The 22491-nt window shown below is 48.0% G+C and overlaps 1 protein-coding gene across 3 annotated transcripts; it reads right to left on the reverse strand.

The window, feature by feature from the left end:
- Nucleotides 1-88: 88 nt before the first annotated feature.
- B3galnt1 (beta-1,3-N-acetylgalactosaminyltransferase 1 (Globoside blood group)) lies at nucleotides 89-19451 on the reverse strand. Of its 3 annotated transcripts, XR_016536485.1 has the most exons (5): nucleotides 18860-19189; nucleotides 18257-18339; nucleotides 15539-15627; nucleotides 1509-1685; nucleotides 89-463 (listed from the first exon to the last, which is right to left on the reverse strand). XR_016536485.1 is itself a non-coding variant. In XM_090338426.1 (4 exons), exon 4 carries the CDS (start codon nucleotides 14692-14694, stop codon nucleotides 13699-13701), a length of 996 nt encoding a protein of 331 aa, XP_090194552.1. In that variant the 5' UTR covers nucleotides 14695-14719; nucleotides 15539-15627; nucleotides 18257-18339; nucleotides 19400-19451; the 3' UTR covers nucleotides 11668-13698. The 3 variants fall into 3 exon arrangements, 2 of the variants coding, with proteins under 2 accessions (XP_090194552.1, XP_090194542.1); XM_090338426.1 differs by lacking the exons at nucleotides 89-463; nucleotides 1509-1685; nucleotides 18860-19189 and adding exons at nucleotides 11668-14719; nucleotides 19400-19451; XM_090338416.1 differs by lacking the exons at nucleotides 89-463; nucleotides 1509-1685 and adding an exon at nucleotides 11668-14719 and having other exon boundaries at nucleotides 18860-19171.
- Between the last annotated feature and the right edge of the window lie 3040 nt (nucleotides 19452-22491).

The raw sequence follows: 22491 nt of genomic DNA on the forward strand, positions 1-22491 counted from the left end.
AAATGGTAGAGTGCTAGCCTTAAGGAATGCCCAAGGACAGTGCTCAGGCCCTGAGTTCAAACCCCAGAACTGGCAATAAATAAATAAATAAATAAAGCTACATATGACATATAAGAAGACGCCTGTCCTCTGAGTGTTGATCTGAAATAGGAAGAAAAGTTGTAAAAGTACAGTTTCTCTGGCCAGGTTGCAGATTGCAAGAGTCAGTGGACTGTGACGTTTCTCTTGGCTGTGTTTTGTTTTAACATGTGTATTTTCTCCAGGTTTGTGGTAGTGTTAATGCTTTCCCATTGTTCTGCTGACCACTGTTAGGCTGCATAGTGATAAACCGAGGACTGTGGTCAGTGTCTGTGGTTGAGTGATAACTGCACCATCCTCGGACAATCACTGTAATCAATCATCGTTCAGGTCTTCAAGAAGAGCATGTAACTGTTCATTTTGACAGATGATCACCGCCATTTTCCTGGTCCAGAAAGCCAGCAGGAAGCAAAGGGACAGACTATATTTAGAGATGTGATTTCACGTATCCTAAAATGCCTATAACTTGGCACCATTTAACCACAAAATCCTATATAGCATTTACCAAATCCAATTTCGTAATTTTGAAAACAAGAAAACCCCACAAGGGCCCCCACCCCCAATCAATGTGAGCTGATTGGATTGGAGACTCTGGTGGCAGCATGGGGGGGGGGGGGCAGTCTGCAGAGTCACCTGGCCTCTGAAGTCCAGGGACTATCTTAGCCATGTTCTGTCACCTGGTACAATCCAGAACTAAGTGAACTTGCTTGCATTATTTCAAATACTTGTAGTTTGCCATTGAACATGTATTCATATGAAAGCAAAGAAATAAGTGATGGAATGGTCACAGAATTCAGTGGGCCAGGGGTAGGGAACCTTATTCCTGCCAATAGCCATTAGATATCTATGACATTGCATGCACCCTACCAAATGATCAACATGGGCTATTGATACATGATGTGCCATACAAAAACTATCAATACAGGCTGAAGGCCGAGGGTGGCCCATGACACACGGCGTTACATCTGTCCTAGCTACTGTGTACCCAATGAGTTTTTAGGCTTTGATGGCTCTGGGGCCAGATACTCCTCACAGCCTCCAACCCTCCAGGCATACCAGAAATGAACATGTAAACGGAGGCTATCTGACACACCCATACGGCACTTAATAGTTCCTGACTCCCACACCCAGAGCAACAGTTCCTGCTTCTCACTGATCTACTAGAAGGAAACTTGCTTTTTCACTAATGAGACTGATAAAGTTACCATTGCATATCTCCAGTGCAAGCAGATGTCTCACTTGCTGCTGCCCTGGGCTCTATGGATGTTCTCATTCTCATGTTAAAGATCCTGAAACTAAATGGTTAGCCTTTTTTAAATAGCTAGGATTATAGATACCAGGCAGTGAACACTGTATCATCTTCATTATGATTTTATCTCAAGCACATATTCAAAAGTGGAACAATAAATACAATAGTGGGAGGAACTTACCTGGTGCCTCTCTTCTAGAAAATTCTGTTTGTCCTTTTTAATATGTCTGAAATACGTATTCATGTTGAAGCAGTAGCATGGCCTTTCCATTTATTCTGCAATTACTGTAGTAAATCTTCACTTACAGAACATACAGTACTTGATTTGAGTCATGGGGAATCTACACCTCCGCATTCCCTTGGGCAGCCAGGAGAAAACAAACAAGAAATAAGAAATGTTAGGGTGTCCAGAAGAGTGATTATTCTGAGCTAGAACTGGAGACTTGTTCATTAAACAGCTGATTCCAAATGAGATCAGAGTGAAGTCTGCCATCTGCATAATCCCGATGGTCAAGATGTGAAGGAAAATCTCCCCTTTACACTGATAAGTCCCTACCTTATGAACAGATTTCAGTGGAGAAGTAAATGGCTTGTGTATTTCTTTCCTGTGAAGCATTTTGCTTGACACCTACTGTGTGCCTGGCAATGACAAACGACACCCACCCAGCAGTGGGGCATTCATGGCAGTCACCTGTGTAGGCTTACAGTCTAGAGGAGCTTACATTGGTATTGACTGAGTGAGGTAACAATTAACATCATTTATGATTTCCACCCTGGGGCTTAGATTTGTAGGATATGACAGAATTAAGATAACATAAGAATGATAAGCAATTGAGAACACAAAGGCACATGACATTAAACAATTTGCTCAGTGTTCTTCAGTCAGCTTTGCCATGCATGGGATAGGAGCTGAGATGTGGAGCCTTAGGGGACCCCGGGTGGGGTAGGATGACCCCAGTGAATAAACAAAATGATGTCTGTGTGGTAACGTGTGACCATCTGAATTTCTTTTTTTCTTTTTTCTTTTTTGCCAGTCCTGGGGCTTGATTGAACTCAGGGCCTGAGTACTGGCCTTAGGCTTTCTCAAGGCTTGAGCCATAAAACCATTCCAGCTTTTTCTGTGTATGTGGTACCGAGGAATTGAACCCAGAGCTTCATGCATGCTAGGCAACTCTGCCACTAAACTAAACTCCCAGTCGTGACCATCTAGATTTCTGACAACCTTTTATAGATTCAGTGTGCGCCCATTCTGACGGCTCCCCACCTCCACTTTCCTGCCTTTTGCTGCCACTGTTGTTTCTGCATGAAACATGTTTGAAATTATGGATTTTCTAGTTCAGATAGAAATAGTTCCTGATATTGCATGAGAGCACATTTAGCTCCTGATTTACCCCATGGAGAGAGAATGTGGAGCAGACACAGTGTGCAGATTCCACCTGCCAAGAGGACAGCAGGTAACTGACCAGAGCCAGGCCGTCTGTCCTCCAGAAAAGGAGAATGAGGAAGGAGGCTCAGCTGGTTCTGTGGCCGACTTTAATGTTTCTTTCCAAGAGACCACAGAATGGAAGATCACAGCCAGATCGTTTGAGATCATGAATTTTGGATACATAATTACATATTTCAAGGCCTGCACATGGAATTCAAGTTTCTCACTTTAAGAATTGTATTATGGGCTTTCAGTAGAAAGGAGAGGAGGGGGACCCTCTAAAATACCAGACTTTTTTTTTTCAGGCTTTTTAGCCCCAAATGACATCGCTTCTTATTTTCTAAATAATTCGCCTACCTGGTCAGTTTCTGCAGCCATTGGAATCCTATTGAATCATAATTCTTTCTGTACACATAATCAAGAGCGAATGGGAAGAGTGAAACTCAGTATGCTTTGAAGTCAGCTTTGGTTGTGTTTTTAAACATGAGAACTTATAAAAAGAAGATTGAGATTAAGGTAACATCAACTTGTGATTTAATGAGATCAAAATCAGAGGAGAAACCCACTTATTAAAAAAGGAAAGTAAGGGGGGCTAGGGGGAGGGTAATGGGTACCAAGACATGTGAAAGGGTATCAATGTATGTGAATTAATGCACCTTCTATCTGGCAAATATCATGTAACCCTTTTATTAATTACAATAAAAAATTTAAAAAAAGTAAAAAAAAAAGGAAAGTAAGAAAGAATGGGATAGGAAGAAAAAGGATAAAAGGGAAGAAAAATGCTATAATCAAGTAGTTTCTGAATAAATTACATGAGCTTGGAAACACCGGCTATGTAATCTTTCATTTACACTTATTTTCACAAGATTTTTTTTCCAGTTAGCATTTTCTTGCTACTTTAAAGACCACTGAGAGTTTACGAAAAGCCACTAAAATCTTAATTTGTTAGAAGTGTTTTCTTTTGCGGATATTCACATTGTATATACTAATTAAATCACAGGTTTAAATAGCAAGACAAAATGATGGCTCAGACTGGTAAGTTCTTACAAAGCATCAGTGACAGAACCTTATTCTGGGAATTCTAACGATGTTTTTATTTCAACTACTATATTCTTGTCCCTAAGTGACATTTGAAGCAAGTCTGCAGTGTCCCTGACCAGGGAACACTGGTGGGGGGCTCAGAGTGTGTGGCCTGCACTGCCATTTGAGGTGTCATTGGGTCCCTTTGTGTGTCCTGGGTACAGTTCATGCTGTAGAGATGAACATGTTCCCGTACTCACTCTGTGTTCTTGTATACAAGATGAACAGCTAAAAATTCACTCCTAGTGACAAGATTAGAGCAAAAAATAAAACATGAAGATTATTAAACTTTATGCATGGACTACAAGTGTTTCTTTCAATTAAATGATTTTTCCATGCTCATGTCTCTTCTGCAATTTAATGCTTCTGAGCTGGAATAAAAGCTAAGCTTGGGGTGTCATCTAAAAAGCAGACAAGACTTTCAACATGTTCGAGGCAAGAGATCAGAGATGGTGACACTTCGGTGCTTGCATTTGGAGCAAGAAAACTTTGTTCTAGTTGAGAAGCTATACAGTTTTAAATGCATGCAAATATATCCACAAATAGTATTTACTGTTAATGTGGCAACTCTTTCCCAAGGAGTTAGTCAGGATTAGGTAATAAAGGTTGGATGAACTATCATGTGGGCATGACCAGACAGCTCTGAAGAAAGGGCTGAAGTGAATCTTCACCTGCGAAGGTTTTCACACAAGATACAGGAAGGAACACTGTAGAATTTAGAGACAGAGTATAGTATATGACAACAGATAGTGGATGCTAGATGGATAGGAGTAGATAAATATTTGTACAATCCTATTTTAAGGCACTCCAAGTTTCAAAGCCCAAATAGGAACAGGTCCAGCACCTTCATAAAGAACAAAGAAAGTAGTCCATGTCAGGTGCCAGCAGCTCACTTGTAAACCACTTGGGAGACTGATATCGAAGGATCGTGGTTCAAAACTAAGCCAGGCTGAAAAGTCCATGAGATTTTGATCTCTCCAATTATCACACACACACACACACACACACACATGCACACGCACATGCACACCAAAAAAAAAAAAAAAAAAAACCAAAACAACAACAAAAAAACCCAAGTGAAGCTGTGGTTCAAATGGTAGACAGTCTTGAACTAAAAGGCTCAGGCCCAGTGCCTAGGCCCTGTGTCTAAGCCCTGGCACATTAAAATGTTTTAAGAAATACCAGATTACTGAATTTGAAATTATGTATAACATGACCTTTGCTATGTTCAGGGTGAAATTCTTGGAGGCTTTGATTTAACACATAGTGGCTCCTCTGAGGGGTGGAAACAGAACAGGTACTACAGGTTGAACACTGTAAGGAATATCAAGTTCTGACTGGAGCAGAATGGAGAGAGCTCACCCCATGTTAGCCACAGAATCCATTTGCATCCACGGAACCTTAACAGGCTATGCCTCAGGAGAAAGACCCACATGCTAAAGCCATTGCAGACAGAGCCAAAAGGGATCTAAAATGCTGACAAGAGGCCCAAGGAAGACCCAATTGGGAAGCTGAGTTCCAGACATTTGGAGTGGCTTGAGAAACCTCAGGCTTTCCCTGGCTGACTTCTAAAGACTTCTACGTTCTTCCCAATCCATGCGATCAGGATGAGCAGCTAGAACAAGAATCAAAACTCCAGAAGAGCAACTGGGGCTGGGAGTTTGGCCTAGTAGTAGAGTGCTTGCCTAGCATGCATGAAGACCCAGATTCGATTCCCCCGTACCACAAAAAATCCTGAAACATTCTCAAGAAGCAGAGGATCATGTTTGGAGTCGGCCTGGGCAAAATAATCTGAGAATCCACTTCCAAAATGATAAAAATCCTGACTGGTGATATGACTCAGGAGGTAAAGCAGCTGTGAGCAAGCAAGCTTTAATCCTCTGATTAAAATGGACTGCTCTGTTCCAACCTCTGTCTTCATGGCCCTGGAGCAGCAGCCAAGTGTCTCCATCCAGTTTTCCACTCTTTCCCAACCATGCTCAGAGGTGAATAATGTTTCATGACGGGTCTGAATTACTGAACACCTGCTGCCTCCTTCAATTCCACCACTGCAACAAAGCCTTGCAAAAGAATCCTTGGCAGACATGCTTCCCTACCACTTCTAAATGAGGCCCAGAGAGGAGAGGAACCCAGCGAGTGAGGCCACATTATCTGTACAACTCCAAAACTGACTCCAGTGTGACTGTCAGAACCAGACTTCAAATCCGACTACGCCACCCTTAAATCCTGAGCTTCTTTCCCAAAGGACTCTGGCTGCTGCTCTGTCCCTTAGGACTGGACTTGGTTGCCTGCTGGAGCTACAGCTCTAGCTCTGATTTTCTCCACACCTTTGCAAGGGCCTTGCACACTCCTTGATGCCGCTCTCAGGCATCTCTCTGCCACAAGGCCTCCTCTTCCCTAGGCTGATAACCCAGGGTCTGTAGAAACCCAGGGTCTGGAGATGTTTTATCTCTTTTCAATCAATAAGAAAATGAAAAATAGGGACAGGGAGTTTGGCCTAGTAGTACAGTGCTTGCCTAACATGCACGAAGACCCAGGTTTGATTCCTTGGTACCACATACATAGAAAAGTCAGAAATGGTGCTGTGGCTCAAGTGGTAGAGTGTTAGCCTTGATGAAAGCCCAAGAACACTTTTCAGGCCCTGAGTTCCAGCCCCAGGACTGGCAAAAAAAAAAAAAAAGAAAGAAAGAAAATGAAAAATAACCAGGCACTGGTACCTCACATTTGTAATCCTAGCTACTCAGGAGGCTGAGATCTGAGGATCTCGGTTCAAAGCCAGCCTGGGCACCAAAGTCTGCGAGACTCTTATCTCCAATTAACCACCAGAAAACCAGAAATGGCACTGTGGCTCAAGGGGTAGGGCGGTAGCCTTGAGTTGAAGAGCTCAGAAACAGCACCCAGAGTTCAAGCCCATGACCGACCAAAAAAAAAAAAAGGAAAGAAAAAATAAAAATTAGGAGAAAAAAAAATTACTCAGGCAGGCAAGGCAGGAAGACTGGTTTTGAGGCAGCTGGGGCAGCCCAGTGCAGTCTGTTCCAGATAGAAGAAACCACTTGTGCAGAGGCTGGCCAGCCAGGTAAGATCTGGGGTGTCTGGGAAGTGATGGGCAGATGGAGAATGCTGGGGTGCAAATGTGAGAAGAGGCTGGAGATCTGGGTTTTGTTTGGAATCCCCGAAGGTTCTGCTCCACCCCGTCACGAGTCTTTGCACTTCTGGATGTGGTGTCAACCCCTCCCCTTAGGCTTCTGTTCCTCACCCAGTCTCCAGTGTAGAGTGGGGTCCCTGAGTCGGCTGCCGTGTCCTGGGAGGGGTGGGGAGAGACCCTCACCGGGCACAGGTCCAAATGCGGCCATTTCCTTTGCTTTTTATAAACTTGCACCTGCTTTTCCATGATCCTAAGAGTCCAGCTCTAAGGGTCCAGGTTGCAGGGTCTGCCTCCACTCTGTCACCCCTCAGTCCACTGTGGACATGGGAGTGCCACCATGAGTTCACGAGTGGATCCAGGTGCCACCCCCTGCCTGCTGAGAGAGGACAGACCGGGCCTGTGTGGGAAGGAAGGCCGACCGCGGACGTTTCTGTACCTGCGCTCAATTGTTAGGCTAACCCTACGCTGTTCTAAAAGAACTACACTTTATCCTAGAAGATGGAACTTTCCAGATTTAAAGCTCCTCGCACTTAGCTTGGGCTCCTCCAGGCTAATCCTCCTGTTCTGAGATGGACTGTGGTCAATTTCTCCCAGGCTAACAGGACCAGGGCTCTGTCTCCTGTGCTCTCAGATCTTGGAAAGGACAGAGCAACCCCACGGCTTTGGACACACTGTACCAACCTGGCAACTTGTACTAAGCATGGATGTTTCTAGAAAAGCACAATAATTGGCTGCTCCACTTGCTTTCAGAAATAAATGAAGCTGAGAAATATTTTTAATGCATTCTACATTTTAAATGACCTTTTTGTAATGTACTACGTTCACATATTGTCATAGTTTGGTATAAAATTTTACACTTGGCCCCCAGCTGGCCCCACTGTTTTGGAGGTTCTGGAAACTTCTGGAGGTGGAGTTGAGGAAGCAGGACACTGGCGGTGGAGTCCTTGGGTGGGTTTTATAGCAGCCCCTTCCAGTCTTTCTCTTGTTCAGCCTCCAATGGGCCCAGAGTCCATGGAAGCAAAGGCTGTGGCCTAACCCTGACTCAAAGCCTTCCTGCAAGTTGTTCTCTATGAGGTTACAGTGATGCAAAACTAACGCAAACACATACAGTATCACTGACAGGGAAAAATAATGCATACCAAAAAGGAAACATACCTGCCTAAAAGGCACAGTAGCATGACTCTCCTGGACACCCAAAAACCTCACCCCTCACCCATCATTTAGCCTCCATTGATAACTTCTCAACCAGTCTTATCTTGAGATGTTGAGAAATGAGAATAACTGAATTACAGAGGCCTGGGGGATGGGGGTCCCGCTCAGCCACGTCACCAGGCCTCTCCTGGGTAAGCATGAAGGGTGTGTTCCTGTACTGCCCCGGGAGCCACCACCAGCAAGCCAGCAAGTGGAGCCCTGGCTTCTCCTCATCCCCAGTGAGAAAGCCTGGGTCCCCGCTGTTCCCCTAGAGACTTGTGGGGGACACAGACAGAGTCTCCTGTGTCTGTCTCTCGGCTCTCAGTGTGTGGAGCTGTAGACTCTGTTACCTGACCTGGCACCCACCAATGTCCCGGGGTTGGCCTAGTGGTTCAACACAAGGGTGTAGGCTCACCCACTGCCCCGGCCTCGCAGCCTCGCTCCTCATGCGGTCCACAGGGCAGCTTCAGATCAGGCCATTGCAGAGGTTGCATCCAGACCAGGAACAGCCTTTCCTGCAGAGCCCCCGCGTCAATAGACATGTCTGGAATCTCCCAGGCTGGGATGCGGGGAGCTCTGTCCATCCTTCCCCCTCATTCCCCCTCTTCCCTCCCCTCCACATAGGAGGGGGGAGGAGGGGTGTGTGGGGCCAGGCTGGGTGGCACAGCCTGCCACCTCTAATCCTGCTTTCTACCTTTTCACCGGAATGGAGCAAGTCCTGTGGGTTTTAAGAAATAACATATGGGCTGGGAGTTTGGCCTAGTGGTAGTGCTTGCCTAGCATGCACGAATACCCGGGTTCGATTCCTCGGTACCACATACATAGAAAAAAGCCAGAAGTGGTGCTGAGGCTCAAGTGGTAGAGCTCTAGCCTTGAGAAAGTCCAAGGACAGTGCTCAGGCCCTGAGCTCAAGCCCAGGACTGGCAAAATAAATAAATAAATAAAAATTAAAAAAAAAAAAAGGAAATAATATATCCCCACTGTTGAGGATGAGGTGCTGACGGTGATTTCCCGAGGGCACTCGCCCGCCTCCTGTTGGCTTGCTTCTGCACGGCTTGTGCCCAGGCAGCAAGAGGAGACTGTGTCATTTCAAACACTCTGGGGCAGCTGCAGCTCCGAGGAGAAGGGCAGCATTAGCCCCAGAGAAGCCATTTTATGGGGAGATGCCTTGAGGGGCTCCTGTGGGGGGAGGGGGCTGAGGACCCCTCGCCTCCATCCCACCTCCACTTGCCTTCAAAGTCAGGAGTCTAGAACGGTGGACCTGTGGGAATCCCCACAGCTGGGGTGGGGCTCCAGGCATGGAGAAGGGCCCAGATCTTAACTCCCTGTCCTGGGAGGCTTGCAGGGAGCCTGCGGCTTGGGCGCGTCCTTCCTGATGAATGGCTTTCACTCACTGTGTGCAACTAGCAACCCTTAGCTTGGCAGCATCAAGTGCCACTGCTGGCTTCTTAGGGTTGTGGGTGATCATGGGGGTAGGAGGGGAGGCCCTCACCCAGCCGTCTGCTGGCCCCAGAGTAGAAAGCTGATGACTCAGCAGGAGGGTTGGGAGCTGGCCAGGGGAGGGGCTGGCAGAGCAGGGGCTGGGTGGGAGTGGAGGGTAGCTGCTCTTGGCCACGTTTACACTAAAGACCAAAGACTGACCTCAGTGGAGCAGCACAATTGTGAGTGTGGAGAAGCAGATGCAGGGCACAGCCCCTGACCTTGCTGTGACCTTGGACAATCTCAGTCCCTTGGACAGCTGTTTGCTCTGGACTAGGTCTTTGTGCTGCTACGTCTCAAACGATATTGCTAGGCTAAGAATGTGAGAACTTCTGCAGGTGATACACAAGCTCCCCTGCCGAACCTCCCAATCCCATGTCACACCGATGTGTCTGGTTCATGTATGATTTATGGTCTTCTTGGTTCAGTGGCTATAAAAGGCCACATGAAGCTGGGCGCAGTGGCTCACACCTGTAATTCTAGCTACTCAGGAGGCTGAGATTTGAGCCCAGGCACTAAAGTGTATGAGATTCTCATCTCCATTAACCACTAGAAAACCAGAAGTGGCACTGTGGCTCAAGGGGTAGGGCGTAGCCTTGAGCTGAAGAGCACAGGGACAGCGCCCAGGCTCAGAGTTCAAGCTCCACAACTGACAAAAACAAAACAAAACAAAACATTTTCTGTTTCCCTCGACTCTCCTCAGAGCTGGCTTCCTGGTTTTCCAGCCATCCTACAATAACTCCTGATGGAACCCAGGACCTGGGGCTTCCTATCCACATGTGGTTCTGGCACACACAGCTCAGCCTGACCACTCTGAATCTGGGGGACACAGCAGTGGCAGCCACCATTTAGGCCAAGGCAGGAAGAGCATGAAATGCACCTCTGCACTGAGCCAAAACCCCAAAGGTCCGATCTGCTCCAGCCAGTCTCAGAACCCGTGTCACTAAGCCTTCCATCGTTTTGAGGAAGTCCTTGGAAGAAGGAACTTAAAGCAGGAAGGGAGGAGGCTGGCTGCAGTCTTCAGAGCCCGTGGGCTGTTCACTCTGTCTGCTTCTGGGGCCCTGCACTTCATGATGAAGAAGCACGGGGGAGGAAACTGTGCACACCATGGCAGCCAGGAAGCAATGGGGTCTCAGTTCCAGTAGCCTGAGGCCCCACTCCCAGAAGGTTCACTCACCCCAGGAGTGCCGCAGGCTGAGGGCCGGGGCTTTGCATTGGGACCTTTGGGAAGAACACCCTTCCCAATGCCATAGGATGCGGGCAGTTATACTTCCTGTGAAACATGGGTTCTCCAGCCCCACCACACTCTGCGAAGTGTGGGGTGTGTTTGGACCAGGGGATGCAGATGACACAGCATGGCATTTCCACCAGCTAGTTCCTAAGAACAGAATGTTCCAGACAGGGGCTGCCTGTCAGCTCTGGAATGAGAAGACACAGGAGCAGGAAACTGATCACCAGTGGCAAATAACATGACTTTAAATAAAACATGGCTGCCCTCCAGTTTCCGGGGCTTGGGAGTTCCTGTCACGTGATTACCAGGAGCCTAGTTGTGGCAAGTGCAGATACGCCTGGCCGGCAGGCAGGGCATATATAAGATCCTGAGACAGCAGGGCTGCAGACACAGATGGAACCAGCCTGGAAGCAGCGTCCAGAGTTCAGCTTCATTATAGGACTTCAAGTTTCAAAAACTCTTGCTGTGGCTAACTGCCAGAGGTGTTCACCTGATAACACTGGGCCGGGAGAGTTTGGCCTGGTGGTAGAATGCTCACCTAGCATGCACAGAGACCGGGGTTCGATTCCTCGGTACTATGTATATAGAAAAAGCCGGAAATGGTGCTATGGCTCAACTGGTAGAGCTCTAGCCTTGAGAAAGCCCAAGGACAGCGCTCAGCCCTAAGTTCAAGCCTCAGGACTGACAAAAAACAAGCAAACAAACAAAAAATCCCATTAAGATATGGCTTCAAGGAGCTTAAGAAAAGTGTAGCCAAAAGCAAAAACATGACCGAAATGCTTGTCAGAACTGCTTTATGGGGCTTTTAAGAACTCATTCGTTTGGAAGGAACAATCTTTTTAACTTTAGATACAGTTTTTCTGGATCTTGTCTGAGGGAAATTTCTTTCAAATCAAGGGCTGGAACTGGGAATATAGGTTAGTGGTAGAGCACTTGCCTAGCATGCATGAAGCCCTGGGTTTGAGTCCTTAGTACCACCTAAATAAAAATAAAAAGCAGAGAGTGGCACTATGGCTCAAGTGGTAAAGAGCTAGCCTTGAACAAAAGAAGCTCAGGGACAGTACCCCAGGCCCTGAGTTCAAGCCCTAGGACTGGCAAAAGAGAGAGAAGGGGGTGGAGAGGGAGAAATCAAGGGCTGGAAGCATGGCTCAAATACCAGAGTGCCACCTGTAAGCATAAATCTTTTGCAAGTTGGCAGTGTGGCTTAAATGGTATAGTGCTGGCCTGGCATGTCTGGATCCAACCGCCAGTGCTGCAATTAAAACAAACAAAACCCTAGAGTCAGTTTCAGAAATATCAACATAATTGTTTGCAGAACTGGCCAAACGTGGTCATAAGGACTGAGGTCATGCAGACTTCTGAATGGACAGGGACAGCTCTGGCCCAGATGCCTGCTATGGAGTTTCTCATTCCATTGATGTGGTTGTCCTGGCTCAGCTCTGAGCATGGGGAGACAGAAAAAGCCTTGTTACAGAGAGCCACAAACCATGATCATTTTAATTGAATCCACAGTGCTTTCCTACAGAAGTATAAATCTAAGAGCTGACTATATATGATCAAGTTAAGACTTCCTAACAAGAATTTGGTCATTTACTATCACCCTATTATAAGAAAAGGAATTACCTGCCCCATATCAACCAGTAGAGAATTGTCTGGAGTAGGACAAGGAGATCTGCTTACCAGTAGCAGACAACAAAGGCAAAGCAAGTGAGAGTTCAGTCAGACTTTGGATTGCGTGTCAAGCTTTTCATCTTGATAACAAAACTTGTAAAAGCATCAGCTTTCCTCTCCCTCTTTTTTTCCCTCCTCCCTACCCCCCCTTTCTAGCAAATTAATGACACAGGGTAAGTCTACAGTGGGGCTTGGATCTTCAAAGGCTGGATTGTGACAATCTTCTCCAAACATCCTGGCCTTTGGTACCTTCAGAGTCCTTTCCCAAAGGAAACACACTGGCTGGAATTCTAGATTATTCCAGGCTCCAGGTGGGAAAATGAGGCAGGCGCAGAATCATGTAAGAACACTGGAATTGCAGGTTCTCCAAACAAGGCAACAACTCAGATGTCCCGGCTTTAATCCTCCTCTATTACTAGCACAGTTCTGCTTCTCCTCTATCACTAGCGCAGTTCTGCGGGAAACACAGTTAATAGGACAACCACGGGGCCATCGGTAATAAACAGATCAGCGAAGCGACTGGAACAACGTTCACATGGGAAATCTTAATGTTCTTTTCTGTGTACAGCACTGAAATCACCACGACACTTAAACACTCCGAATGTTGGAAGTAACACTAAATAATAGCAGGTAACTTAGAAATGCTGCAACACCTTGAAGTACTTTCTGGATGACCAGAAACAAACATGAGTTCAATATAACTCCAACAAAGTGTTCCACACAGAACTATAGATAATATCCATCTTATATAATAATTCATGTAAGCCATGTAAGATACACACTAATGTTTACTAAACACAGCTCCACGCAGCTTTGTTGTGTGGACTAGTGAGCTAGCCACCTAGGAAAATAGTTTTAAGAAAGTATATAGTCTCTGGAATAATACAGCCAGATTGTCTGGCCCTATTACTTCTGATATCAGAAACCTCTGGTTGCTTTAGCAGGTGTTGAATTCCTTCAACTGCCATCTGTAAAACTAAACTAGATTTCTGTCCAAATGTAGCATGAGAGAGGGGAGCCAGCCAGGATTTGATTCACTGCCTCGCCTCGAGGCCGGCCGCAGGGCTTGTACGGGGCACCAACTTGATCCCCTGCTCGGACAGAGCCTCCTGCTCTCTAGGCTTGTTTGGGGTGGGGTGGGGGTGAAGTTAATAATGGCACGTGGTGTTTCTTAGCATCACCTGCCAGAACGTGATGATTTCTTTGGAAGAAAAGCCATGGGCTGCGATCACACGTCGGAGCTGGCAGACATCCAAGTGGATTCTGTACAAAAAGAAGAGATTTGTGTCTTCTGGAATGTGGATGTCCACCTTGAGCAGGTTCAGACAGATGCCCACGTACACGTCCTCAAACTTGAGGGGCTTCACGTGGCTCATCATTTCGTAGACCCTGGGCACCAGGTCTCGGGACATGACGTAGCCCAGGCCACTGCAGTAGGGAGGGAACACCTTGAATGGGTACTCCTGGTAGGAGATGTGGGACTTCTGGTAGAAGCCCCTGTAGGAGTAGTTGTCGATGAGGGGGTAGCCGGTGAAGAACTTCTCCGACTGGTTCAGGTTCAAGAGGTACTTGACTAAGTTGCCGGTGTTGATGAAGACATCGGTGTCCGTCTTCATGATGTACTTGGCGTTGGGGCAGAACTCGGTGACCCACCGGAACGCCATGATGGTCTTGAGCGTCAGGTTGTTATAGGTGTCTACGAAGTCCTGGCGGATGATGTCGCCGTACAGGAGATGCTCATCCTCCAGGGACAGCACTAATGCCTTGTCCTCCTTCTCAGCCTGCTGGCCCAGCAGGAAGAAGGTGAGCACCTCGTGGCCCCACCAGGACTTCTTCTCGCCCCAGGTGACGCGGACGGCCTGTCTGGCCTTCACATCGGCGGGGTGCGAGGTCACCAGGATCACCAGGAACGGGCTCTGCTGCGAGCAGTTGGCCTGCTGGCGGAGGGTGAAGCGGAAGTCCTGCCGGTAGAGCGGCTCGTACTCGTAGAAGTACATCCAGTTCACGCGCTCGATCACGTTGTAGTGTGGCAGGCTGAGGTACCACATCACCACGAAGCTCAGCAATGACAGCAGCAGCAGGCTCCACTTGAGGGACCGCAGTGACATCCTGCTGCGGAGGGCGGGGAGGACAACAGTGGCCATGGACAGCGGCCGGCAGGCACGGGTGCTGCGAGGTTGGCAAGGACAGGGTCAGTATGTGCCACCCACCCGTGCCCAGTGGAGAACCCTGTACAAGGAACTGTCCATGAGGTCCCAGAGGCCTTGGAGGACGCAGAGGGGATAATGGTGGACTCAACACCTAAATTGAGCACATTTGGGTTCGTCTCCTGGCTGAGACTTGGGGAAAAGAGGTGAAGGGTTTGGTGCAGAGACATCAACCCACCGCCTTTCTGGGCCGTGTGGGCCGACTCCAGAGAGTCTAGAGGGACAAAAAGAATTATCCGTGATGGTAACAGATGGGCATGACAAAAGTGGGCTGGCAGTCCACCCTCAGGCACGTCTTCCAGACACAAAGGCAACGGCTGTCTCCTGCCAATGAAATGTCCACACCAGACACAGACTTTAGTGTCCCTTATGACCCACTGCGGGGACACAGCTCTGAGTCTGGGTAACCAGAGCTGTTAATGAAAGGCCAGTCCTCATACTGAGCTGTCATCTATCTCTGGTCTACTCAAAAGTGTGTGTGTGCATGCATGTGCACGCGTGTGTGCCAATACTAGGGCTTGAACTCAGGGCCTAGGTGCTATCCCTTAGCTTTTTCTCCTCAAGGTTGGTACTCTATCACTTGAGTCAACATCCACTTCTGGCTTTTTGCTGTTTAATTGCAGGTAAGAATCTCATAGACTTTCCTGCTTTGGACTGTGATTCTCAATTTTCAGCCTCCTGAGGGGCTATGATTACAGATGCCCAGCCAAAAGCAATAATCTAGAGTTCTTACGACCTGAAGAAAAGTACACATTAAAGTTATACGTCTGTCTCTTCTTACCTTCTTGATTTGTTCCCAGTGAACAAATCTTCAGTTCACTCAGTGAACTTGAGGCATTATGTGATGATTGAACACGATGTAAGTGATTTCTGAAACAACAGGAACCAAAGTGTTTAAAAACTGGGAAACATCCAAAAAAAAAATCAGAAAATGACAGAAGGCGGCTATCATTAATTTTCATGTCAGACATTTTGAACGAATGACATTTAAAAGGGACAAAGGAGATCTTATGACTAACTAAAAGAAGAATCTGGCTGGCTTTTGGTGGCCCACTTTTGTAATCCCTGTAACCAGGATGCTGGGATCTGAGGATTAAGGCTAGAAGCCAGCCCAGGCTGAAAAGTCCACAAGATTCGTATCTCCAATAAACTACTCAGAAAAAGCTGGAAGTAGTGCTGAAAAGCCCACAAAACAGTACAAAGCTTCAATAGGACAATGTTAATTTTTAAATAAAAAATTTTAGGGGCTAAGGAACTTTCCCGAGTTTTTCATTCTGGCTTTCTCAGAAGTCATGTACCAGATCAGAATTGTGGGAGAGAACCTTCTAGAACACTTGTTTCACATGGTTTTGGGTTTGAGCTCAGGGCCATCTGCTTATTCAGCTTGCTTGCTTACTTAGCTGCTGCTCTACCATATAAGTTGTGCTTCTGGCTCCGCTTTTTCCTGGTTGTATTTGGAGATTCAGTCTTGTAAACCTTTCTGTCCCAGAAGTCAAACATTAGGTGTTTCTCGCAACTACAGGAGAGTTTAAAAAAATTCAGAATCATTTTCCAATGGGTGCAGGACGTATGTGTGTGTGACGCCAGGCTACTTTATTTGAGAACTGTGTACACTTGATAAAGTTTGTATTTTTCTTTCAGGTGTGGAGTGCAGCTGAATATACACAGGAACTCAAAACATTATTGACTAAGTGAACAGCTCTAGTTATACTTAATTAAGCTCAAGCAAAGTGCTTTATCCATGAGCGCAAAGGCTCAACTTGAAAAGCTTGCTCGGCGATTTCAGTGACAGCTCTGGCACTGTCAGGCCCAGTGATAGGCTTTTCTCCTATCTCCATTTGCGGATGATTCAAGCAATTTTATCACAGTTCTTGAGTATGTGACCTTTTCCTGGTGAGCCTGAAAGGTGGTGCTCTGGTCCTCAGAGGAGCCTGGAAACCTGGAGCCTCCCTCCCCACCCCTAGTGGAATTCATGTGCAAGAATTTATATCCTAAATAATCCTGAATAAGTCACTGAGCTCCTGTAAACGAAAGTGAACTCTCGGATTTGTCTCACTCATGCCATTTTCAGTGGCGTTTCTCCCTGTTTCCCCCCACAGAAGCCTCAGAGAACAGAATGAGCTTCAGAGGAGACCTGGCATGGGCTGCTGCTTCAGGACAAAAATGGAAAATGAGGGTGGCTCCATGGTTCGCAATGGCTAAAAAATCACAGCCTTATTGGGGCAGATTTTTTTAAATTAAAAAACATATTCACCTTTTTACTTTTGGGGGATGGGGTGGGACTTGATCTCAAGACCTGGGCTCTATTCCTGAGCTTCTTCTTTTGCTCAAGGCTAGTGCTCTACCACTTGAGCCACAGTGCCACTTCCAGCCTTTTCAGAGTAGTTTATTGGAGATAAGAGTCTTGGAGAGCCAGGCGCGGTGGCTCACGCCTGTGATCCTAGCTACTCAGGAGGCTGAAATCTGAGGATCATGGTTCATAGTCAGCCCAGGCACTAAAATCTATGAGACTCTTATCTCCAATTAACCACTAGAAAACAGGAAGTGGCACTGTGGCAGAGTGCTTGCCTAGCATGAAGACCGGGGTTCCATTCCTTGGTATCACATACATAGAAAAATGCCAGAAGTGGTGCTGAGGCTCAGGTGGAAGAGTGCTAGCCTTGAGAAAGCCCAAGGACAGTGCTCAGGCCCTGAGCTCAAGCCCAGGACTGGCACCAAAAAAAAAAAAAGGGAAAAAAAAGGCCTTGGCTTCCTTGTTAACTATCTTTATTCCAGGTCGGGAAGCATCTTTGTTCCTGCTCTAGGTTTCTGGGTTTTATTTCTTTATGTCAGGGGTTGGAGGCACTCAAACCTTTCGTTCTACAACTCAGGGGGTGCTTGCTGCTTTAGGGAGTCTGTGGAACTGGGACTTCGGGTGCACCTGTGGGTCAAGATGCATCCTGGCAGACCTCTGTGCTGAGCTCACGGAGAGGCAGGGGCATGTGGCTGGATCCACACTACCTACCGTGGGAACCTACCACACGGCTTTTACCTATAGCCACAAAAGCTGTAAACGAGGCCACCGCGCCTGGACAAGACCAAGTTGAGAGCAGGGTGAAGACATCTCCTAACATGAGATTCTGCCGTTATCATCTGCTGATGGGCAGAACGAGGCTGGACCCTGGGCACGGGGCAGAGAAAAACCTCCCACTGGAAGCAGCATGTGACAGTATCCAACAGACCACTTTCTTCTGGGCAAAGAGTGTTGACTCTGAACTTGAGGTTGACTATGAAGTTCCCCATAAAGTTTGTGTGGTTGCATTTTATTGATGGTATTTTAATAGTAAGTTAATTTGAACGAAAAATAGGTATTATCCAAGATGGTTTAAGAGAGTTTCAGTCTTGCACGACTTCAAACTCTCTGAGGAAAAGAGACTAAAAATGCTACAATGAGCTAAAATTCAAGGGCCATTTTTTAAACAATGCAGATAATTTGAAATGAAAACCAAGATAAACTTACCTATAGTTTCAGATGTAACTAAATCACTAGCTGGAGTTTTCTGTATCCCATACCTTAACTGAAACAGCCAGATTGCTTGTGAACTACAGGATATAAGAAGAGAAAAAGATTAGCCAAGCACAAGAAGATCAGTACCCTGACAGCTACAGTTAGTGTCCTATGCCCAGTAAATTGCTCTTTATGCACTCATATGAAATTATATTTGGACACTGATTTGATAATGGATTGTTTTTAGGACTACAGTTACCCAGTAGCCATTCATTTGAAATAAACCTTTCAGTCTCAGAAGGGAAAAAAAAAAATCATAGTCTTCTCCTTTAGTATTAAATATTTTCCTTCTTTAGACTGGCCCCAAGTTTATTCCTGTGGGCTTTCCTTTAGCTGCAACCTTTCCAGTACACAAACTTCACTTCCTGCCTGTGTCTAAGACGGTGGAGAGGGTCAAATCACACCGGTGGAATGTCACACACGCAAGCCACTCTCGCCTCCGCAAATGGATGGATGGATGGATAGGTAGACAGAAGACAGACAGACAGACAGACAGACGGATGGAAGACGGACAGACGGACAGGCCGGCCTGCAGGCAGGTAGAGAAGCAGCTACCTCTAAAATGCCGGCTCTGGGCGATGCAGGAGAAACAATGGATCTCCCTCCCAAGCGGCACCAACCCCTCCCGGTCTGGCGGGGAGGGAGGGTGGAGAGGGCGGGGATGATGGGGAGGGAAGGCGGGTGAGGCCCTGCATCTTCCCCGCGGCGGAAGGGCCGCTCCGGGCACCCCAATGTTTTCATAAATGAGTCGTGCGTTTCGCTCGCCACCGTCTCCAGCGGTCCCCGCCGCCTCCCCAGACCCAGGCTGGGGCCGGCCCGGTGGGGGCGCCCAGCTTCTCCCCCGGAGCCGCGCGGGGTCCGGGCCAGGCTGCGCCCCCACGTCCTCCGGCCGGTGGCCATCTCCCGCGCGCTTGGGGTCCAGGCCGTTGCCAGGCAGCAAGGCCCGAATCCCGCGGCGCGGCGGCTCGAGGCTCCACCCGGACCGGCCGAGGCCCCCGGCGAGCCACGATCGCCCCCGGAAAACCGCTCGGCCCCAGCCTGGCCGCCTCCCGGCCGCCGCCCTGCCGCCTCCGGGCCGCCGCCCCCCGCACTCACCTCCCCGCGCCGAGCACCTCGGCTGCCCCGCGCGCACGCGGCCCCGCAGCCCCGCCGCACGCTGCCCGCACGCGCCCCGCGTGCGCACGCGGCCTCCCCCGCCGCACGCGCGCCGACCCGGGCGCGCGCTCCGTCCTAGCCGTCCGTCCCCAGGTGGCGAGCGACACCAGCGGCCCCGGCGCCGCGGGTCTGGCCTCCTGGGCGCAGCCTCCACAACCCAGGACCCGGCGTTGCCTCCCGGCCGCGCCAATGCACCGCGGGCCGGTGTCACCCCGGGGCACCGCCCGATTGCGGGGCGGGGAGGGGGGAGATCGCGGGTTTCAGAGCCTGGAGCCGGCCTTGGCACCGAGGCCCGGGGACAGCAGCCAGGCACCCAGTTCAAGACCCAGGACCAGCACCAACAAAGCAAAAACAACCCAGGGGCCCGGGGAACGGAGGCGCCCGAGAACCGGTCTCCCTGCGCTCAGGTGGTGAGCAGCAGCCATAGTGCAATGCCTCTGGATGGCTTTCACCCCACTTGAGAGAAAGCAGGTGCCTTTCACCTCTCCCAGCCTGACTTGCTTCTCAACATTAGTTGGCGTCTAGGTCCATCCATTTCCCTGCAAGTAACATCAGATGTCACTTGCTTTGCGGCTGTGCGCAGCTTGGCCCCTGTCCCTGCCTGGAGGCAGAGGAGCCCACGCCCGCGGCCTCCATACTTTTGGGAACACCGTGCCCTCATTGAGGGCCTCCTCTCCAAACACTGGGCATCTCCTCTCACCAAGAACTTGTACACAACCGCAACAACACCGTGGCATGTAACAAACAATAATCGGATAGTATTACCTAACAGCCAGATTATATTTAATATGCCCCCAATCAATAAAATCTCGGTCCCTTTCCAAATATATTGTATATGTTTGTTCATTTGTGTTTACCAACCCGAGGGCTTGGGCTTGTTTTGGGCTCAAAGATAATACTCTCCTGCTTGAGCCACAGCTCTGTTCTGGCCTTTTTGGTAATGGACGATAAGCATCTCACAGACTTTCCTGCCTGGCTGGTTTCTCAGACCTCAGCCTCCCGAGTCTCTGGGATTACAGGCTGTATATTTTTAATGGATACACAGCATGGTACATATTCACAGGGCACACAGTGCATTTCGGCCTGCGAGTGCCCAGTGGAAGGGTGAGATCAGAGTAACTGGCGTGTCATTTTTGTGTGCTGGGAGACTTTGAAGACCCGTCTACCTGGCTCTCACAACATGGACTCGCAATTGCTGTCAGGCAGTTACTGTACTGCAGAAAAACGGTATGGTCATTCCTCCCATCTAACCCATGAGCAAGCCTCCCCACCCCACCCCACTACCTTTCCCAGGCCCCAGGAGCCTTGATTCTGCTCTCTCCTTCTTTGAATACTTCACCTTATTTGCTTGCCCTTCTAGCCACTGTAAGCGCTTCAGTCAAGGCCGTTTTCCTCAAAGCCCAGGACAACCTCACTCCCACCCACCCTTGCCCTTAGGTTGACCTTGACTGGGGCTCAGAGCCCAGGAAGCTTTCCGTTAGGTATAAATTAAGTTAGGCCGAAGGAAGGCGCACACCAGACAGAATTTATTCCAGACTGTGCCCGTATGGTGAGACGCAGGGTCCCAGCTTAGGTGGGGAAGTGGTGAAAGAAGGTGTGACCAGCGGAGGGGAGGTGTTGCCACACCGGACTCGGATGTGACCCCTTGAGACCCTGGCTGGCCGGATGGGGGCCATGGGGTTGGTCCAGAATGTGACCTCAGGGAAGGGGGAGGTGACTGGCTCCAGGTGTGCCAGTTACCTAGGTAACTCAGATACTGGGCGGAGGCTAGCCAGGATGGGGTTGGCGGAGGCGGGGAGGAACTGCCTGGGGGGGGAGGGGACATTACAGTTCCATAATGGTTCTACTCTCTGGTCTCTCTCTTCTTACTCCTTTCTCCAGCTTGGAGAATCATCTCCAGAAGTGGCAATCTTTGCTTGTTTGTTTGTTTGTTTGTTTTGGTCCTTAGTGAGATTTGAACTCGACCTGGGTGTTGTCCTGGAGCTCTTCAGCTCAAGGCTACCGCCCTACCCTTGAGTCAAGCCCCAGTTCCAGTCTTCTACTAGTTAATTAGAGATAAGAGTCTCAGGTCCTTTTGTGCCTGGGCTGGCTTTGAACCTTGATCCTCAGATCTCAGCCTTTTCAGTAGCTAGGATAACAGGCATGAGCCTGTAAAGGTGATGCACAGAGGGGTTGCAGTTGCATACATAAGGTAATGAGTATATTTCCTTTTGAACAGTGTTATCCCCTCCCTCATTTTCTTCCACTCTTGTCCCCCAATTCCTTTCCCCCCTTCCAGGTTGTAAAGTACATTTTCAAAATAGTGTCTAGTGCATACCACTGCTTAATTGGCTCACCTTATGTCCCACCATTTCTTTGATTCCCCTTTCCCTCCTCGAATCACGTATATAAACGACAAAAGAGACAGAAATCAAAAACAGTGCCAACAAGGAATAAAACACAAGGAAAAAGAAAAAGAATTGCAAACAGTACAATTTTTTATTAAAGAATTTATTAACATTGATTTTTTACATCATATTTCAAAAAGCAGTACAGTTAAAAACTCTTAATTCCATTTCTTGGGGCTCATTTCTGTAAGCATCATTTTTTATGACCTTATGCACATAGCTATTAAGCCCTTGCGTTTCTCTCCTAAGAATTTCTTCCTCGGTTCTATGTGAATGTTTAGATTGCTGTTTAATTCATTATGTCCAGGTGTAATTTTTTGTCTTTCCTATCTACTGGATTTCTGTGTAGATTTATAGGCACATTCTAGTGATTATACATGAGGGAAACTATGCAGCCTACATTTCTTTGCATCTGGCTTACTTTGCTTAGTATATTTTTTCCAAATATTTCTATTTCCTTATGAGTGTGACAATATCATTCTTTCTGATGGAATCATAGATTCCACGTTTCTTGATCCATTCATCTACTGAGGGACATCTGGGTTGGTTCTACAGCTTAGCTATGGTAAATATTGCTGCAACAAGCATGGTGTGCTGGTGGTATTAATGGAGGCTGGTTTGTGGTTATTTGGGTAAAGGCCCAGG

The sequence above is a fragment of the Megascapheus bottae genome, chromosome 1 (assembly GCF_031878675.1).
Source record: "Megascapheus bottae isolate mThoBot1 chromosome 1, mThoBot2.hap1, whole genome shotgun sequence".
Taxonomy (NCBI): Eukaryota; Metazoa; Chordata; class Mammalia; order Rodentia; family Geomyidae; genus Megascapheus; species Megascapheus bottae.